The sequence below is a fragment of the Pan troglodytes genome, chromosome 10 (assembly GCF_028858775.2).
Source record: "Pan troglodytes isolate AG18354 chromosome 10, NHGRI_mPanTro3-v2.0_pri, whole genome shotgun sequence".
In the NCBI taxonomy this organism is placed as follows: Eukaryota; Metazoa; Chordata; class Mammalia; order Primates; family Hominidae; genus Pan; species Pan troglodytes.
Window position 1 is genome coordinate 43,466,024 of NC_072408.2, and position 20,212 is coordinate 43,486,235.

A 20,212-nucleotide genomic window follows, 5' to 3' on the forward strand; every position below is an offset into this window, starting at 1 on the left:
CCTAATCCACACGTTGGAAGGCTGAGGGACAGGGACAACAGAACATTTATGGGCAGCAGATTCCCAATTCCTCACCTCGGCTTCCCTGCTGTGGAGCAGCATGGCAGGGTGAAGTCAAAAGGAACAGGATGGACTCCCAGCTGATCAGCCACAAGCTGTGTGACTTGGGGATGCTGCTCTTAACTGCTGTGCTCCCCATTTTCCTGTCTGTGGCATAGTAACTACCTCATTGTGTGGTCAGAGAATTAAATGAGACCATGGATGTAAAGAGTACGGAGTGGTCCCAACACACAATAAATGCCCAATAAATGTTTATTATTGTTATTATTATTATTATTGGTTTGATTTTGACCTGGTGATAAGTCTCAGTGTGGAAGGGAAAGGCCATTTGGCCATGGCAAAAGTTTCACTGATGAAATTGATGGAAAAGAGGAGGAAAGAGAGTGAGGCGGGGGCTTCAGACATCTCCAAAGATCTGTGTCTGCGACCTGAGCTGGAAAGAAAACCTGAATCCCACCTCCACCTGAAAATTCCCAAGGGCAACAACTCTCCCCAGAGACATCCTCAGGCCAAAGCTGGCTCTGTTGACCTCAGGGACACTCAGGCTGGGTTGGGCAAAAGGGGAAAGGAACAGCCACATGGAAGCCGAGACCTGATGCTGAAATCATGCCTTCTGGGGGCCCCAGAAGTGTTGAGGAGAGCGTCCCTTCCTCTGCCCTTCTCAAGCACCAGGCCTCTTCTCTTGAGTTCCCTGCAGCCTTTGTGGACTGATGGGCCCTGTAGAAAAGTGTCTATGCCTGGAGTCTGTCTACCTTCAAGACCCTTATGGGACAGTGGGTCACTGAGCCAGAGCTCAGGAGGGTTAAGGTCCGGCCTGTTGTAGGGAGGATTCTCCCACCCCAAAAGCCTTCCTCCTGGGAACTTCCTGACTCACCTAGGAGCCCACAGAGGGCACTTGGGTTGAGGATCTGCAAAAAAGCCTAGGAGCAGCCTTGGGGAAAGAGCCAGAGCATCTTTAAGCATATGGAACTTGCCCTCTAATCCCAGAGAAGCCAGGGTGTATAATTCATGGCACGCCTCCCCTCCTACGAAATGACGTAGTCCCAACTCTCCCTTTCCTTGAGGCTGAGCCACTGGATACATGGAACATGTCTGTCTGGTTGGCCCCTTTCATCACCCCCACAATCAAGGAAGGAGGACAAATAGGATTTTTATAGGGCCCACCAGCACTGACCATTGGTCCCTTCTCTTTGCTCTTCGCTACCCTAATTATCCACCTTGCTACTTAGCTCTGCCAATATCCCAAGCTCATAAACCTAGTTTAATGGTGATTTGGGGTTTGATCCAGCTCAGTCCTCCATCCCCCTACCAGATAAAAGGGGGGAAGCTGAGCCTGACTTGATCATCCTGCCCCCGTTCTTTCCTCCAGGGCCCCATTTCTCTGCCTCTCTCTCCTGCCATGTCGTACCACTCCTTCCAGCCAGGCTCCAGGTGTGGCAGTCAGAGTTTCAGCTCATACTCGGCTGTCATGCCCCGGATGGTCACTCACTATGCAGTGAGCAAGGGGCCATGCCGGCCCGGGGGTGGTGGGGGCCTCCGAGCTCTGGGCTGCCTCGGCTCACGGAGCCTGTGCAACGTGGGCTTTGGGAGGCCCCGGGTAGCCTCCAGGTGTGGAGGTACCCTGCCTGGCTTCGGGTACCGACTGGGGGCCACCTGTGGGCCTTCTGCCTGCATCACCCCTGTCACCATCAATGAGAGCCTGCTGGTCCCACTGGCACTGGAGATAGACCCGACTGTGCAGAGGGTAAAGAGGGATGAGAAGGAGCAGATCAAATGCCTCAATAACCGCTTCGCATCTTTCATCAACAAGGTAAGGGGGCAGTGGCCCAGGGCTGTGAGAGGACCCACTGCAGATCTGGGGTCTGGTCTTGCTCTGGTCCAAGGGAACCAGGAGGAGACTGACATTGAGGAGGCCTCAGTTTATCCAGTGGCCTCCCTCACATTCCACGACCACCAGCCTTTGAAAGCCAGTTAGATCAGATTCTGCACTAAACATTTCTGCTTCCTTGTCTTTTTAAAAATATATCATCTTTCTCTGAATATTATCTGACAAAATCACCAATCACCAAGGTTGCCTGAGGTCAGACTATAAGAGGAATTTCCAAAGCAATACTGAAAGGAATGACCAGAGAGGCAGAGAAATGACCTTCCTGATGAGGCTTTAACAGTAGAACCGCCTTCTGTGTGCCTGAGCTGTGTCACAACTCTTGAGCCTGAAGGTGAGGATGGACACTGTGACCTCAGAATTTCCAATCAGTTTAGGCCTGGGATGAGAGGAAAGTGGACAGTCAGAGCTAGAGTCACAAGGTGACGGTCACGAAAGTCTTACATCTGTCATCTCCAGAGCCACTGAAAGGCTGCTTAGGAAGGCATGCCTTCAGAAGGTGCTGAACTGGCCTGCCATCCCTCAGCAGCCTCTGGGTCCATCCCACGCCCCAGGGAGGCTCTTGGGGTGAGGATTCATTCCACAGTTTGAGCTGGTGTTTCTGGTGACCCTAAGGTTTAGGGGCAAGAGTCCTGGGCCAGAGGTCAGGAGCCGTGGCCACTGGCATTGACTCTACTCCTACACCCGGAATCCCCGGGCAAGCCATTCACCTCTTGGCCTTTGGACGGTGCTGCCCAGTGAGGAAGGGGAGGAGTGACGGTGGGAGATTACAGGAGGTAATATATGCCAAAGTGCTTCACAGAGGAACTTGTTTAGTCAAACTTGCAGTTTTATTTCTAAAGCTTATTAAGTTCTAGCTATAAACTTATTCCAAAAACATGGGCCCGAATTAGCAACAACATCACACCACCTTCTGTTAGGCTGGGAGCCTCCTGTTGATGCAGCCACTGACCAGAAGTAGGGCAATGATACTTCTGTAGTTTTCTTGACAGACACTGCACGATGTGGAAAATTCCAGAGCAAGGGCTGGAGACCACGTTCCCTTAGTCAATGTCCAGCCGGGTGGCCATGGTGAACTTACTCAACTCCTAATCTCAGTTTCCACTTTACGAAAAGGGAGGAGGAGGCCAGCAGCTGTCCACATTACTAGGACCTGGACTTTTTTCAGATACAGCCATGTAGGATGCAGCACAGTAGGTGAAAAGAGCTTAGAGTCCCTTGATCTGTCTTTTCCCGTGAGTGTCCCTAGGCTGTCATAAAGGAAAGCCTCGACCCCCAAGCTTCACATCCTCTGACACTAGTATGAAGTTAACAGAGTCCCTTCCCATACACTGTCCCAGGTAGGAGCTTTGGGAAGCAAAGTGAGGCTTGAAGGGACAGGATGTCTTGGTCAAGGTCACGAGGATAGAGAGAGGCAGGCAGGCAGTGCTGAAACAGGACTTGCCCAGGCCTCTTGGAGAAGTACCATCCACTACAACACGCAACCTCTGAGTGGAAGGTAGGGGTCCACTAGGCTCTCCCAGGCAGGGGAGACACAGACACACATGCCCTCAGATGCCAGTCTATGCAGAGACCCTGATTTTTGCAAATTCTAGTGCACTGGTAGCCATGTGTTGGGAGAGAGGGCACAAACTCATTCCATTGCCCTCTCTAAGTCATGGTCCCCAGGATCTCTGCTGCCTGGTGACATTCCATTCTTGGCTGCAGGTCCGTTTCCTGGAGCAGAAGAACAAGCTGCTGGAGACCAAGTGGAACTTCATGCAGCAGCAGAGGTGCTGCCAGACCAACATCGAGCCCATCTTCGAGGGCTATATCAGCGCCCTTCGGCGGCAGCTGGACTGTGTGTCCGGGGACCGCGTGAGGCTAGAGTCAGAGCTCTGCAGCCTCCAGGCTGCACTGGAGGGCTACAAGAAAAAGTGAGTCAGTGCTGCTTTCACCCCACTGGTGGACCTGGGGCAAGGGACAGAAACAGTCTGGGCCCTGATTCCCCATTTATAAAATGGGAAGCCTAAACTTAGTTCACTGGGTGGCAGAACAGTTAGGTGGGATGGTGTCAGCAGGGCACCCCACTTGGCACATGGTAGGAGTTCTGAGACTGTGTACTGCCATCTCTCTCCCCACTACTCCACCTAAATAAGGCCCTCAGATCTCTCTCTCTCTGTAAAACAAGCTCTTTCATGTGTGGCTTCTGGAGCTCCAGCTTCCAGCTGAAACTGCCTGTTGTGCCTTTGTAGATCCTGAACTACTTCCTATTCCATAGACAGATCCCCAGGCCTCTTCCCTCCTGGCTTTTGTTCCTGATGCTTCTCCTGCCTGACACACCCCTCTCAGCATCTCTCTGCTCCATGTCCAAGCTACCACAGCCCACCTTTTCTCTCACCCCCAACTCTGGCTTCCTGCACAGCCCTTCTGCCCTTTCCCTGCATATCAGGCTCTAGCTCCTTCTGCCTCACTTCCCAGTTCTTTGTGGTTCCTGTTTTGTCTTCTGCCACACTTGCTCCCCCTGAGGACGAGCTCCAGGTCTGATTCACAGCTTGGAGCAGGTGGTTGATAAGCATATGGTAACTAAGTGCTTGCAAGAGGCTGAGGCCCAGATAAATTTTCTCACCAGGTCCTGGGCCGAGTGCCTCATGGGAATCCAGTGTCCTATGGGAATCCAGTGCCCCATGGGAATCCAGTGCCCTGTGACAGTCCAGTGTCCTATGGGAGTGCATGTTAGAGGCAGGCAAGTTGAAACAGGTGTCTTTCTATTGAGGAGAAACAGGGCAAATATACTGAGAGCAACAGGTCATAAGGGTTTGGGTCAGTGAAGTGGAGCCGTGTTGGGGACACTCACTGCAGGTGTCAACCACATGCCTACTCAATGCCAGACACTGTGCTAGAAAGTGGGGGTGCTATTGAAAGAAAAAAGGCTAACTCTTTCCCAGTCCAGTGTGCACAGACCACCTGCACCTACACACAAACAGAGAAGAAGGGAGAGGAATCCCAAGAAAGGGAAAGAGCAGGAGTCCAGGAAGCCTTCCTGGAGGAGGTGCGATTTGCTCTGGCCCTTGGAGGATAATGGCTCATTCCAATGGCATTATCCTCCATTTTGGAAATGGGGAAAGGACAGGAATGGGTGGCAAGAAAGAGGAAGGGCCTGCCAAGTGAAGGGGACAACTCTAGCAGACTGTGACAGGTGAGATGCAGTGAGGCTGTGGGAGGGCTGGAGGCCAGCCTGTCAGCAGAAGCAATGCCTTTCTTGAGGAGTGAGTAGCAAGGTGAGATTAAGAGACAGGATTTGCAGCTCAAGATGAGAACTTTGGCTTTTAAAAGTGAGACAATCGGGGAAGGATGAGGTCCAACTGGTATTTTAAGAATAATAGCAAACACTTTCACAGTACAGAGCCTGTACCAAGTACTGTCCTAGTGCTCTTCAGGTATTAATGCATGTGGCATGTTAGCTCACAACAGCCCTGTGAGGCAGAACTAGTGTTAGCCTCATTCTATGGATGACGAAGCTGTGCATCATGAGGCAGAAAGGCCAAGTCACTTACCCAACTTGCCCACAGCTTGCACGGGACAGAGCCAGAATTCAAACCCAGGGGGCTAGGCTCCAGAGTCCAGGGCCGTTGCTGCAGCAGTTCTGCTGGAAAAAAAGAGAGATGGACATGATGAAGCAGAGAAGCTTTTAATGAATTGATGCTGCTTATCAAACTGAACCCCCTGACCAATTCCCTCTGCCTTAGGGGAGTGGTGAGTGGGCTGAGGAGCCCCAAGGAGCTTGAGGAAATAGCCTGGCTGTCTCTGTGGGTCTGGTAAGATGGATAATTGCTACCTCTGCAAATGGACCACAGGTAGAGGCCAGGCTCTGAACCCTCCCAGCGAGGAGGATGCACAGGGTCAGCCGGGAATTTCAGTGACTCAGAAAAAAACAGCTAGGCCAGCAGCACAGCCTTCTTCTACGTTCCCAGGGGAGGCCACTAGGTGAAGTGAACCTCCTCAGCAGCAAGATAGAATGAAGGTAGCCTTAAGGAGGACCTCCCAGGGAGGACTCATCGCGGGAGAAGGTTCCTGAGGAATGGGGAGAAGAGTAAACTTGAAAAGTGGCTACTCATCCATCTCAAGTGGGTGGAGGAGCTAGAGTTGCCAAGACAGGGCTGGACCTGGGCACTCCCCAGGGCATTCAGTCAGTGACAGGCAGAGTTGCCCCCAAAGGCCTGATGCCAAGATCTCTTCCAAAATCCACAAGCCCGACTAAAGCATTTTTTCCTGCCTTTTCCATCAGATACGAAGAGGAGCTCTCCCTGCGTCCCTGTGTCGAGAATGAGTTTGTTGCCTTGAAGAAGGTAAGGAGGAAGCTCAGAGAGGCAGAGCCCCTGAGCTGGCCTGCGTTGCCCCAGGCCACCTAGCCCTGAACTCAGTCCAAACGTGTCTGCAGCCCACCCACTCTGAAAAAGGGTTTTTCGCCCCTCAGACTCCTGTGCCAGCCCCACTAACTCTGAGAATGAGGAAGGCCGGCCTCCTCTCCCCCAACTTTGTCCCCTTGCAAAAGGCCAGCCATTGGCCTGGCCTCCACTTCCCCACTCATGCAGGCCGAAGCTGGGTTAAAGTCACGTCTAACCCTGCCCAAGCAGCTGGAGATGGGACAGATGCCAACGCCAAACCAAAACAAAAGCTCAAAAGCTCTGCCGCAAGCCCCCAAATACGACAACAATTGCGATGGTTCCTCAGACAGGTAGCCAGGTATTTCCAGGCCCAGGCTCTGCAAAGTGGGCTCTGAGAGGCTGCTGCTAAGGCTTATTTAAGCCCCACCCCCTTCAGATCCTTTCCCATCAGGAAGCCAGGCCCAGGCCTGGGGTCCCAGGGCTAGGGACCCTTTTTCCCCACCTCGGCTCCATCACCCCTTCGCTGCCCGTGGGTGTCCGTGAGGAAAGGTGAGCCCCACGCCTTCCCCCTGCCACCAGCTTGCCTGGGAGGTGGCCCAGCCAGGTCACATTCTGTCCCTGCTCTGTTGCAGGACGTGGACACAGCCTTCCTGATGAAGGCTGACCTGGAGACCAACGCAGAGGCGCTCGTGCAGGAGATCGACTTCCTGAAAAGCCTGTATGAGGAGGTACCCACAGCCCTGATCTTGGGTGGTTAGTCAGGGCTGGAGCCAAGGGATCGAGAGGGCAGCAGAGTGGCTGCCTGGTGGGTACATTTCAGGGCAAGCATGGAAAGAGGTCTGCACTGTAGAGACGTTCTCAGGCGGTGAGACTCACAGAAGTTGGATCATCCAGGCCATGGCTCACAGGCCCCTCTGGGAAAGTCTCCACCAAGCTCAGGGCAACTAGAGGGTGGGGACAAGGAGTCAGTTGGTGACTGAAGCCCAGAACAGCCATAGCAGAGTTCTATGCACTCTGCTCTGGGAAGGTCAGAATAGGTTCTCCCCTTCTCCTGTCCCCGGACTCTCAGAGAGCTCACTCCTTCTCACATGGGCCCTGCCCCCAGGAGATCTGCCTGCTCCAGTCTCAGATCTCTGAGACCTCGGTCATTGTGAAGATGGACAACAGCCGGGAGCTGGACGTGGACAGCATCATCGCTGAGATCAAGGCGCAGTATGACGACATCGCCAGCCGCAGCAAAGCCGAAGCAGAGGCCTGGTACCAGTGCCGGGTGAGGCCCAGTGGTTGGGGGCAGGGAGACTGGAGAGGTGACAAACCAGGGGAGGGGAGGACCCCCAGACTCCTTCTCCGCAGAAGTGGGTGAGGAGCTAATGAGAGCCACGCCATGCCACAGACACAGGGAATCCCATAAAGCCCAGCTGCTGTTGTTTCTGCCAGGCCCCAGGCCACTTCCCTGCAGAGCACGTGGGAGGGACCCCTCCCCGCCCCGGACAATCCAGGCCTGTCATCAGGGTGCCAGGGTGCCCAGCAGTTTTTACCTGCAGACTCACTGGAAGTGCTCCTGTAGGCAGCGTTCAGTAAACACTAATTGGTTTTACTGAACTGTAATGATGGCAAAGAGGGCTCTAAGCTTCGAGGCGTGGGAGGAGGCTAGTGGCATGGGGTGGCTACTAATGGTAGAGCAGAAACAGTGATTAAGATGGCCTCAGACTTAATAATTAGGGGCTTGCTTGGAGGGCAGGGGGGCCCTAAGGGTAATTAGATTTAACAAATATCATCATCTCAGCCTCTCCTGCCCTGCCTGTGAAAGGCGCCATGCATGCATGCACTCATTGGTCCACTCATTCAACACTGTGTATTCAGCATCAACCACGTGCCAAGCACAGTTCTAGAAGCTGGAGACACAGCAGGGAACAGAACAGACACTAGTCCCTGCCTTCATGTCGCTTTCATTCCAGAGACAAGCTGGGTTCCAGGGTAGGGTTGGAGGGGCAGGGTGATGGATGATAAACAAGGCACATAAGTGCAGTGGATGTATGTTAGACTGTGATACCAAGTGCTAGGAAACAAATAAACCAGGGGAAGGGTAGGGAGTGTTGGAGTGCAGTTTCAATTAGGGTGGCCAGCAAGGATGTGCTTCCCAAACCAAAACACCAGCTAGCAGGAAGTGATTGCAAAGGTGGAGCAGCAGGTAAAGGGAGTTTGATGACAGAGGGAACAAATTGTGTCACAAAGGCAAAGGTGTTGTCATTTGATCTAATCTTGAAGGACAAATAAGATTCAAAGGGGAGACGGGGGGAGGGTGTGCCAGGCTGAGCAGCAGGTGCTAGGACACAGCAGCAGAAATTGAGGGGCCTGGAGTGCCATGTGCTGTGGAGATCGGGCTGGAGGGATAGCTTGAGGCCAGGTCACAGCATCTGCAGGGCTGTGCTAAGTCATTTGGCTTTGTTCTGAAGGCAGTGGGTGCCACTGCCCAGGGAGTGCCCAAAGTGATGCTCTGCCCATTTTCTGGAGCTCCGTGGTGGTTGGAAGTATGAAAACTTGAAATGGAGTCAGCTCCTGGTGAACCTGTCTGTGGCCCACCCACGGCCAGGTTTCACTCTGGCTGGCCCTTCCTCTGGTTGCCCCTGGCAACCGCCATCAGCCATGTTGGGTTCAGGATTACAACCACCTCATTTTCCCATCCTGCTAAGTCAGAATCTTAGAGAAAATTCTATTAGTTGAAGATTGCATTTGGCTACCAGGATCAGAAATTCTAAAAAAAAAAAAAAGTTAAAATTGAATTTTTACTTTTTTCTAAAGTAGCTTGAAGTACAAAATAGACTGCCCAGGATGACACAGAGATTCTGTGACATCATCAGGGACCAAGGATCCTTTGAGTTCACCATTCTGCCATCTGTAATACATGCTCCATCCTCTTGGTTGCCTCATGTTCCAAGAAAGCTGCAGCACCTCCAATCTCACATGCTTACGCCTGGCAGCAAGGAGAACAGAGGCGAAAAAAGCCAACTGGGTCATTCCCCCCTTTAAAGAGCTTACCCAGAAGCCCTACCCAGCCATGGTCATAGATCTCATTGATTGGAAGACTGAGAAATATTCTCTTATCTGGGCTCATTGTTACCCTAAATAAAAGCAGGGTTCTATTTGGTTCTGGGTTTTTTCTGTTGTTGTTATTTTTGTTTTTTGTTTGTTTGTTTATTTTGAGATGGAGTCTTGCTCTATTGCCCAAGCTGGAGTGCAGTGAGTGGTGCAATCTCGCCTCACTGCAACCTCTGCCTCCCAGGTTCAAGTGATCCTCCTGCCTCAGCCTCCCAAGTAGCTGGGATTATAAGCATGCACCACCATACTCAGCTAATTTGTGTATTTTTAGTAGTGATGGGGTTTCACCATGTTGGCCAGGCTGGTCTTGAACTCTTGACCTCAAATGATATGCCCGCCTCAGCCTTCCAAAATGCTGGCATTACAGGTGTCAGTCACTGAGCCCAGCCAGGGGTTCTGTTTTAAGAAGAGGACAATGGATATTTACTAGGCAACTGCAGACTTTCCTACTGTAACCAAATAATAAAAGAGTCAATGAGTGTGATTATGTGCTTATCTCTCATTTTGCATTTTCTATATAATATGCTCCCACTAACTATCAGAAAATCTAAAGTCAGCTAATTTTTTAAAACTTACAAATGTAATCTGTACACACTACTATTCAGAAATTGGATTCAGCGTGCAAAGGTTTTTATAAAAAAGTGTTACCTCAAGGTAGGACATAAATTGCATTTTGTTTTTTTTATTGTTTTTGTGGAAAACATACAAATGTTCTCATCCTGATGGGCAGACCCATCCTGATGGGCAGTCCTTTATCTGTTAGGCAACCCAGGCTGAGCACAGAAACCCCTTCCAAGTTCCAGAGGCATATCTAAAAGGGAGGGAGCCCTCAGGTGAACTTGGGCTCTGGGACAGAGAAAAGGACCAGACACAGAACAGCTCAACAGAGGAGGGGATCTCAGAGGCTGGAGAAAAATCTAACAAGCCTGGAGCTGGGGATGGGGTGAGATGGGAACCAGGAGCAGCCCACATAAAGGACCCCAAAATTGCCCAGAAGCGGAAGAAGGTAAAGGAGCAGAACCAGTATGAGAACCAGAGAGCACCTGAACTAGGAAGTCACGGGAGAAAAGACTGGGAACAGTGAGAAAAGAGGCTAGGAGATGCCACCTTGTGGGGCCTGGGGCTCTGACCTCTCTGTCCTGGCAGTATGAGGAGCTGAGAGTCACAGCTGGGAACCACTGTGACAACCTCCGCAACCATAAGAACGAGATCCTGGAAATGAATAAGCTGATCCAGCGGCTGCAGCAAGAAACCGAGAATGTCAAAGCCCAGGTGAGGCTGGGGAGGACTTCCTTGCTGCAACAGCCATCCTGGGCTGACTGGCCAGTCTGTGCCGTGCAGGGCGGGTTCAATCCTTGCTGTGAGTGCCATTGAAGAGGGAATAAACTTGTGCTGCCTTGCTCAAGCAGAAGCAAGCCCTTTCTACCAAAGGGCTGACCCACAGCAGGATGAGCAGCCACAGGAAATAGTCAGGTCCCCAACAGAAACGAGGTGACCGATGTCAAAGATGAGAAGCAAGGATGCTTCACTAGGTGCAAGTATAGAAAAGATGCGCTCCACGGTCCCTTCAGACCCAAAGACTGTGATTCTATGATCCTGAAATTCAAGGTGACTCTCAGTTGTTCATAAAATCAGACCCACTCCATTCTCCTGGGCTAGGGAAGACCAGCTGGGCATTTAAAACATATTAACCCCACAGAAATTTCTCAGCATACTTAAGAGGAAAATCCCCGCTCTCTTGGAGGTATTTTAGACAGAAAACCCATCCCAGTTCCCTGGAGGAACCAGATGTCGCAATCCTAGGATGAAGCTCGCAAATGTGAGCCTGGCACGTAGCCACCCCCGTGTTCTCTCTGCTCTTCTGCGAGTCTGGCTTGGGGCTCCAGGGCCCCCAGTGATGCTTTTCTGCGCCCCTCCCACAGCGCTGCAAACTTGAGGGTGCCATAGCTGAGGCAGAGCAGCAGGGCGAGGCGGCTCTCAATGATGCCAAGTGCAAGCTGGCAGGGCTGGAGGAGGCTCTGCAGAAGGCCAAGCAGGACATGGCCTGCCTGCTCAAGGAATATCAGGAGGTGATGAACTCCAAGCTGGGCCTGGACATCGAGATCGCCACCTACAGGCGCCTGCTGGAGGGTGAAGAGCACAGGTGAGCTCCTCAAGGAGGGGGTCAAAGACGGGCTACCAGGTATGGCCATTACCCAGCCCTCTGGTGGCGGCTGCTAGTATCTCTCACCCCTGTCCCCCACCCCAGTCATTGAAAACCCACAGCAGCACATGGTCCACAATGAGGGCGGGAGCGGGGAGATGCTGCATTTACCTGCATCTGTTTGATGTAGTTACCTGTCTTCTTTTTCCTCTCATCCCCAGGCTGTGCGAAGGCATCGGGCCCGTGAATATCTGTAAGTAGATGAGCCATGCCCCACTGGCTCTGGGGTCTTGGGGGTTGATCACCCCAGCACAGGCAGCCCACACCACCCCTTCCTAGACCTCTGATGCCTCCCCTACCCCAAAGGAAGAGCTCTGTCTGCCGTGAGCTCCCAGGCTGGTGGAAAGGGCTATCCAAATCTTTTGGGAGTCAGACTAGGAGCAGATTTGCAACAACATGGTCCAAGTGCTTCAGGGCCCAGAAGCCACAAATAACCACCCTGACAAAAGGATGCTCTTCTAGAGGAAGAGGATTTGAAGCAAGCTTAGGAAGGAGGGACCAGTAGAAACTGAGAAATGGTGAAGCTGAATCCGGCCTGGCCTTGCCCAGGCTCTAGGGAAAGGAGAGAGGTGCATGGGGACCTTGCAAGCACTTTATGTGGCTAGGGTGGGAGACGCGGAGGCTGGAGGCTGGAATGGGGTGTCTGTAGAGGTGAGTGGCAGGAGGTGGGAGGAATGGCCTGGCTGAGTAGTTTCAGGGCAGTACACTGAGAGCCACACCGTGTGGGGCCCTGAGCACCCCTTCCTGTTCCCACAGCAGTGAGCAGCTCCAAAGGCGCCTTCCTGTACGAGCCATGTGGGGTCAGCACGCCTGTCCTCAGCACTGGCGTCCTCAGGAGCAATGGGGGCTGCAGCATCGTGGGCACTGGTGAACTCTATGTCCCCTGCGAGCCCCAGGGGCTACTGAGCTGTGGGAGTGGGCAGAAATCCAGCATGACGCTAGGAGCTGGGGGCAGCTCCCCCAGCCACAAGCGTTAGCACGATCCGAGACATCCAGGAGACAGAGCCCCTGCCCCATGGCCCTGGATGTCACACTCCCACCAGGGCTGAAGACAAGGATGTTCCAAAACCCCACCTCCCTTTATTGACTCCACATTCCCCTCCAGTGTTCCCTCCTTGAGAGCTGAGCTGCCCCTAGGACCCCTCCTTTGCCTCATGAGTCACCTTCCACTCACCTGTGTGCAGACCCTCAGCTAGGCCCAGAGGGTGGGGACAGACGGCAGAGAAAGAGAATGCATTGCTCTTAACCGCAGAATGGCAATAACCCCCAAAAGGTCAAATGGGCACACCACAGTTCTGCTCTGTGGATCATCCCATGGAAGTTTCCTCACAAAGCCAGCTCCTCTCCCACCACAGGCTCACACTGCCCTTACTTTAGGCTCTCATGCCCCTAAGAAAAGTGAATTTCCTTTAACACCACCTGAAACATGCACACTGCAAATATCAAAAGGAGACACCCCCAAATCCCACTCTAAATTCCAAAGCCAAGTGCCACGATTTCAGGATCAGTCAGGACCTGCCAATGTCCTCTCAGCACAGAGAATCAAGAGGTGGCCTTTGGGCAGTAGATTTACTTTCTCAGGTATGTTGAACCCAAATTGTGAGAATAAATCTTTCTCCTGAGCTCACATTGGCAGGTGATGTCAGGCCAATGCCTAGAACAAAGGGCAAAGGGATATGGAATGTTTACTGGACAGATGGAAAACCAAAAACAGATACCATTTGCTCAATGGAATCAGTTCCCCCTCCACCCATCCCCTTCTGTACATAGCCGCCCCTTCCTGTTCCCCAACCCTTTAGCTCCTTTTGCTTTGAGTCTGATATGACAGTGATGTGGGGCTGCCCCAGCTGACTTGGAGGCCCTGGCTCAGGAGCTCATAGATGGAGGAGGTGTGGGCTGACTACCTCCCAGAAGCCCCTCATGCCAAGCCTGTCCCACTGGGGCTCCAGGGCCTCTGCCCTGAACATCTGGGCTTCTGTTCAAAATAAACCTACTCTGTTCATGGATTATAGCAATCAGGATTATTTACTCTGCTCTGTGGAAAGTGTGATAAGGCTGAGGGGGAACTGGTGAGCAGTTTTTTGGGACTGGAGTCTTCGGAACAGAAATGAAGACTATTATACAAACAGAAACACTACATGTAAATAATTTGCAAATGGCCTGTGGAAGAAATAGGGCTCTATACAAATCACCAAAACCTGCGCGTCACACCCCAATGGTTTGCAAATCACTTGCCATGTTAAAAACCACAAGCCCATTGCACACAGGCCTCCTCACTACATGGTGCCCTATACACATCCTAGAGAAAATCCTTGGGGTCCTCTATTGTGTCTAGACTTAGCAGCCCCCAAGCCCTAGGCTCTGTCCCTATCCCAAACCATTCTCAGTGCCTGGATACCCCCAGCTCCAGGAAAGCAGTGAAGATGGTGGCAGCCCATGGAGTGAGGAGGACCAGGACACTCCAGTCTCCTCTCCCCATTTAGAGAGCCCAAGACCTGGAGATTTGGCGGCAGTGCTTCCACCCTCTGTGAGGCCTCAGTCCCCTTTCCTCTGCCTCACCGACCCCCTGAAACAGCCCCTCCTGGGGGGTGCTTTCCCCCTTATGGCTCCCCTCTCCTGAGAGTTAGGATGACTCCCCACTCTCCCCAAAGAGCACCCATGCTGCGCCAAGCCCTGCATTAGAGGCTGGTGCTGCAGAATTGACTAAGACTCCCTCTTAACCTTGGAAGGACGCTCAGCCTCCCGGAGAGAGGATTCATAAATAATGAGGGCCAAACAGCATGGGAGCCCCAAGAAGCAGCTCATGACTGCCTGGCGAGGGTCAGAGACAGGATCACAGGGAAGACTGTATGGACAGGGGCTGAAGGGAAGTCTAGAGTCAGATCTGAGGGCAAGCATAGTCAGCAGAACCCATTCCTTCACATTCTCATTGGCTCATTCTGCATCTCTCAAGCACCTGCTATGGGGCTGGCTACCCAGGGCCTGGAGACTCAGTGTGGAATGAGACAGCCCTGGTCACGGCCAGTTTACCCCATAAGCGCAGTAGACACTGTATGTGGGGCCGATGGTAGAGAATGTAAGATGGGGCAGCCACTGTGGAAGACAGCCTGGCAGTTCCTGAGCGTGGTCCCCACAGAGGTACAAGGTGAGTCAGCACTATCACTCTTAGGCATACATCCAAGAGAGATAGAAACCTATGTCCATGCAGAAACATGCCCGTGAAAGTTTATCACAACATTATTCCTAATAACTAAAATGTGGAAACAACACTGTGTAGACATGTCACAGTGTCTATCCAAAATATGGCACACCTACACAATGGAATATTATCTGCCATATAAAGGAGTCCTGTGCTGATACATGCTACAGCATGGATGAACCTTGGAAACATTATGCAAAGTGAAAGCCAGTCACGAAAGGCCACCTATTTTACAATTCCATTTGTATGAATGTCCAGAATATGGGAATCCACAGAGAAAGCAGAGCTGTGGCTGCTTAGGGCTGGAAGGAGGAGAAGACAGAGCTTAGGGGAGTCATAGAAGCCACAGCTAAAGGTTTCTTTGGCCTGGTGTGGTGGCTGCACCTGCAGTCCCAGCCACTTGGGAAGCTGAAGCAGGAGGATCACTTGAGCCCAGAAGTTCAAGGTTGCAGTGAGCTATAATCGCACCACTGCACTCCAGCCTGGGTGACAGAGCAAGACCTTGTCGCTTAAAAAACATTTTTTTTTTTAATAAAAAATAAAGGTTTCTTCTGGGGTGATGAAAATGTTCTAAAATTGGCTGTATTGATGGTTGCACACTCTAAAAGCCATTGACTCTTACATTTTAAATGAATGAATTATACAGTAATAGCAATTATATCTCAGTAAGGCTATTTTTTTTAAATGGGGCCTTGGCCGCACGCCCCATGGGCTTACAGCCTACCGGGAAATACAGACCGGGGACACAAAATTACAGCTGTGAGGACTGTTGTGATGGTGGCAGAGCAGAAGGCCATGGGGACAGAACTGAGAGTCCCACCTTAGTCCTGAGGCTCTGGAAGCTCCCAGGAGGAGGGGCAGGCAAGCCTGAGTCCTGGAGGCCCACAGGACTGTCTGGGCAGGATGCCAGCAGCAGGCTCCAGGCTGGGGCATCACAGCTGCCAGCTGGGCACGCAGCACATGGCTGGGGCCTGTGAGTGTGATTCCGGGGCTACACATCCACATGCTGGGAAGGAGAGAAGGAAATGATGGATCTGAGAGCCTTGTTCCCACTTGAAGCCTCGTCTCTCTGGACCTGGGCCTGGATCCAGCTCCACTCCCTGCTGAGGACTAATTCAGAGCACCCTAGAGCCAGAGTGACCCTCCGCCCTGTAGTCAGCAAACAGATTCCAAGGAGACTGGCCACCCCATCTCACAGATGGCTGCTCGAGGCCCAGGAAACGGCCCACCTTGGTGTTGGGACTGAGCTAAGAATGAAGCAGAAGAGGGAAGGAAGACTCCCCCCACTGCGGTGAGGCAGGCTCGGGGCCTGGTAACCACCCTTTTGGGATTTTGGTTCCAGAGTGCCTGGCCCCTGATAAGTGTCTGCTGGGCAGGGAGGCTGCCTGGAGTCATCCCATAAGCACTGCTCATCCCAGGAGTGTGCTCCCGCGCTCAGCCCTGGATGTGAGCACAGAGACCAGGGCACCCCCTCCAGGACACCCACCAGGGACTCCCCAGCATCGTGCAGCTGTGTCCCCATTCCCCCTTCCTCCCCAGGAGAGGAGACATTCAAAATAGGCGGGACAGATGTGCCTCCTGGTGGTGGCTGGGATGTCTGCATTCCATTCAACACAGCAAACACCTCCTGAGTGTCTTCTGGGGTCAGCCCTGCAATGGGTGCTGGAATACAGTAGGAACAGGCCCCGGCCCCCTGCCCTGGTGAGAAAGAGAACCGTCTGCATGAAGCCAGAGTTTCACTGTACTCGGCTTGGCCTGGAGTCTCCTAATCCCAGCCCCTCCAGAATGTGCCAGTGAGGATAGGATGGGGAACAACCCAGAGAGGCCTAGGGAGGCTGGGGGGACCTAAACTGGAGCTCTGTATTTCTGTGTCTGTCTCCACAGAAAGTCTCCCGTTTCCTGGCCCTCTTCCTCCTGAAGCTCTCAAGTGCTCACCAGAGTTTCTCTCCCTCCCACACAGCTCCTCCTTGTTCCCCTGGCCCCTCCCTTGGGTGACTCTGCCCCTAATGGCCCTTCCTCACACCAGTCACATCTGTGGTCCCAGGTCCGCCCACGATTGCCACACTCCAGCCAGGGTCACCAAGTACCCAGAAAGAATCCTGGCAGGGGCTGGAATTGGGGAAATGGCTCTAGAAATGGCACCCTGAGCAGAGGAGGGGGTGCTTGGAGTCGCTGAACCTGGAAGAGGCTGTCCTAGCCATCCTAGCACCTAAGTGCAATGCCAGGCACACATTAGCAACCAATAAAGGTGTGTTGAAGCAAACTGAACTAGATGTCTACCAGGAGCAACATTTTCACTCTGGACAGGTGACAGCCATGTGGGCCATGTGAGACATCGCATTAAACCTGAAAAAAACCATCCTTCCTGGAAGAAGTGCGAGGGGTGGGTAGAAAACAAGAAGGGGGTGTTTTATCTCCCGTGGGGAGGCGTGTTCATTTATCTGAGAGGGGAGAGAGGAGGAGGTACTGGCAAGGGTGGACCTAGCCTCTCACACACACCCCCTGCCCCCCGACCCCCCCCCTGCTGGGGGGACTCTGAAGCTTCCTTTCCCAGCAGGAGCAGGTCTTAGCATGAAAACTTCTCCAGCCAGTGCCTCTCTCCAGCACAAACTCGTCCCCAGGCTAAACAGAAGCCCTCTGAAGCCTTCTCAGAATCTGGGCTTCCCCTGTCATCCCCTTTCCCACACACACACCCAGCCACAGTGCAAACAGCGTTCCCAGAACCTGCATGGCCAACCAGGATGTCCCCCTCCCTCAGGCAGCCCTTCCCCTCCCTTTCCTCTGCTCAGCGTTTCTGCCTCCTCCCTGCTCCACAGATAGGATCCTGATGACCCAGCAGCCAGGCATGGTAATGCAGCCACGGAGCCTGGGCTCAGCCCGCAAGTCTCTGGAGTTACACTCAGGCTGACTGACAACAGCAAGAAGAAACTGTTGCAGCAGCAAAACCTCCCGCCCAAAGTTGCCAGGGCAACTCCGCCCCCTCTCCCCACCTGCCACCCCCTAAAAAATGACTGAGGGTTGTGTTATGCATCGTCTGGCGAAATAATGCCTCCAAACTGCAAACTGCTGATGGTGACAGTTCATCACAGAGCAGGGACTATGCTTGACTGGTCCCAATTACAATTACCCCCACCCCACCCAGCCTGATCAGGGTTGAGGGAAGCTGGGACATGGGACAGGAATGGCTAATGGGGTATGAATGCATCTGCCACGGGAGCGGGAAGGAGGCGGGTGTGGATGGGAACAGGGATGACTGTGTAGAAGTGAAGGGAGGATTGTGCAAAACAGAGAAGAAAAGGGAGGAAGGGAGGGAGGAAAGAGCAAGGGAAAGGAATGGAGTACAGTAGCAGCCGCCAGGCACTGCACAGTGCACATCCCAGGCACTTCCTAGTCAATCCTCATCATACTATGAAACAGGGAATATTCCATATTAACATGAGGAAACTGAGGCTTAGAGGTTAAACAATTTCCCCAAGGTCATTGGTATACCATAGGGGTGGAAGGGACTACTATCATTATTTAGAATGGCCAATGCATGCTGAAAATTGTTAATAAGCTGATTGTATTTGGTTTTAAAGTTCTCTGCAGAAAAGTTCCCCTAGTGCCTGCACCTGCAGCAGAACCTGGCCACCACCCTGCCCTTGGTATAGCACTATCCAAGATCATACTGCTAGTCGGTGACAAATCTGAGTTTCACCCAGGTCCATCTGACTCTAAAATCGATATCATCTTCTGGGTCCCCACCAGGTTTCTCTAGGCAGGCCATCCCTCCCACTCCCTTCCCCTTTCACCTCCACCAGACAGCCTCTGGTCCCCCTGCCCCAATCTCCTGGAACCCCTCGCCTGGCCTCAGAGGAGTGGGATGCCCTTTCGTTCAAGCAGCCTGGCTCAAACCCCAAGAGGCTGGAACTGGGGGACAAACTGGATTGGTTCTCCTTTGAGCTCTTGAGTTTCTGCACCACCATCCCCTCCTGGGCCATTCCTGTCCATTTGGGAACTTGGAGTCTCTTTTTCCCGAAATATCTGCAAAATCAAATGCCCAAATTCCTGTTCTTCATACTTCCTATTTCTTTCTCCTCCTGCTTTTAATCTTCGCAGCCTCTTCCATTCACTCAACGAAACTATACAGAATGCCCACCATGTGCCCCACTCTGAGTCCTGGGGACCCCTAAGAGAGCAAAATGCACAGCAGTGTCTGCCTCCTAAAGCTTTGCTCCAGCCAGTACAAGTCAACGACAACAACAGGCAAATCCACCCAAGAAGAGGACCTCAGATGGCTGTAAATGCTAAGGCGACAAGGAAGCGGGGCAGGTGTACAGGGAGGACAGGGAGTTTCCAATAGAAGCTGAGAGGATGACATATGAACAAAGCCCTGGAAGAGTTGAGGGACACAACCATACAGCTATTTGAGGAAAAAGGTTCCCAGCAGAGAAAACAGCAAGGGGGTAAGCATCCGAGGCAGGAGTCATTCTGCCTGTTTGATGGACAGCCAGGATGCTCAAGTGGCTGCAACAGAGTGGGCAGCAGGACAGGTGGAGGGGATGAGGTCAGGGAAGAGGGAGGCACACTGCATAGTGTCTTACAGGGCATTGACTCTGAATGGGTGGGAAACCATGGGAGGAGTTTCGGCATGGAAATGGCATGATCTGACATGTTTTTAAAGGATCACTCTGTGCTGCTAAGAAAAGCCTGAAGGGGCAAGGGAGGAAGCTGGGAGACCAGCTGGGAGTGTAGTTCAGAAGATCCTGTGGGAAGAGATGGGCCTGGGCCAGCATGGGAGCAGCAGGATGGTGAGAAGGAGTAGGAGTCTGGATATATTTTGAAGGGAGAATTTGCCAATGAATTGAATGTGGGAAAAGGGAAATAAAAAACAGAGGACAAAAGGATGACTCCAAGATTTCTGGCATGAACTATTGCAGATAGTGATGTTGGCAAGTGGAACATATTTAGTAGGAACAATTAGGAGAACAGTTTTGGTCATAAAGTCATCCCTCTGTATCTGTGGCTCCCACCTTTGTGGATTCAACCAACTGCAGATTGAAACTCTTTAAAAAATTGCATCTGTGCTGAACAAGTACGGACTTATTTCTTGTCAATAAAGTATAACAACTATTTACATAGCATTTACATTGTATTAGGTATTATAATCCAGTGATGATTTCAAGTATACAGAAGGATGTGTGTGGGTTACATGCAAATACTACACCATTGTATATCAGAGGCTCGACGAACATCCAAGGATTTTGGTATCCACAAGGGGTCCTGGAACCAACTACCTGGGGATACCAAGGGACGACTGTATTAAGTTTGAGATGCCTATCTGATATCCAAATAGAGATGTTGGTTAAAATATATGTGTGGCGTTTAGGGGTAGGGAGGTCTGGGATAGAGTTGTGCCT

At 52.2% G+C, this 20,212-nt stretch overlaps 1 protein-coding gene across 1 annotated transcript; it reads left to right on the top strand.

Moving 5' to 3' along the window:
* Window positions 1-1,401: 1,401 nt before the first annotated feature.
* KRT82 (keratin 82) lies at window positions 1,402-13,635 on the top strand. Its single transcript, XM_522390.6, has 9 exons — window positions 1,402-1,870; window positions 3,653-3,861; window positions 6,213-6,273; window positions 6,945-7,040; window positions 7,418-7,582; window positions 10,558-10,683; window positions 11,334-11,554; window positions 11,776-11,807; window positions 12,371-13,635. The coding sequence occupies exons 1-9, from the start codon at window positions 1,460-1,462 to the stop codon at window positions 12,589-12,591; spliced, it is 1,542 nt and encodes a 513-aa protein (XP_522390.5). The 5' UTR covers window positions 1,402-1,459; the 3' UTR covers window positions 12,592-13,635.
* The last annotated feature ends 6,577 nt before the right edge of the window (window positions 13,636-20,212 follow it).

What these genes read in the sequence shown, in the direction of transcription:
- KRT82 (XM_522390.6), top strand. Translation starts at nt 1,460, where the DNA reads ATGTCGTACCACTCCTTCCAGCCAGGCTCCAGGTGTGGCAGTCAGAGT. An exon ending in CTGGAGGGTGAAGAGCACAG is followed by an intron (nt 11,555 to 11,775) that starts GTGAGCTCCTCA and finishes TCTCATCCCCAG; the next exon opens with GCTGTGCGAAGGCATCGGGC. An exon ending in CATCGGGCCCGTGAATATCT is followed by an intron (nt 11,808 to 12,370) that starts GTAAGTAGATGA and finishes CTGTTCCCACAG; the next exon opens with CAGTGAGCAGCTCCAAAGGC.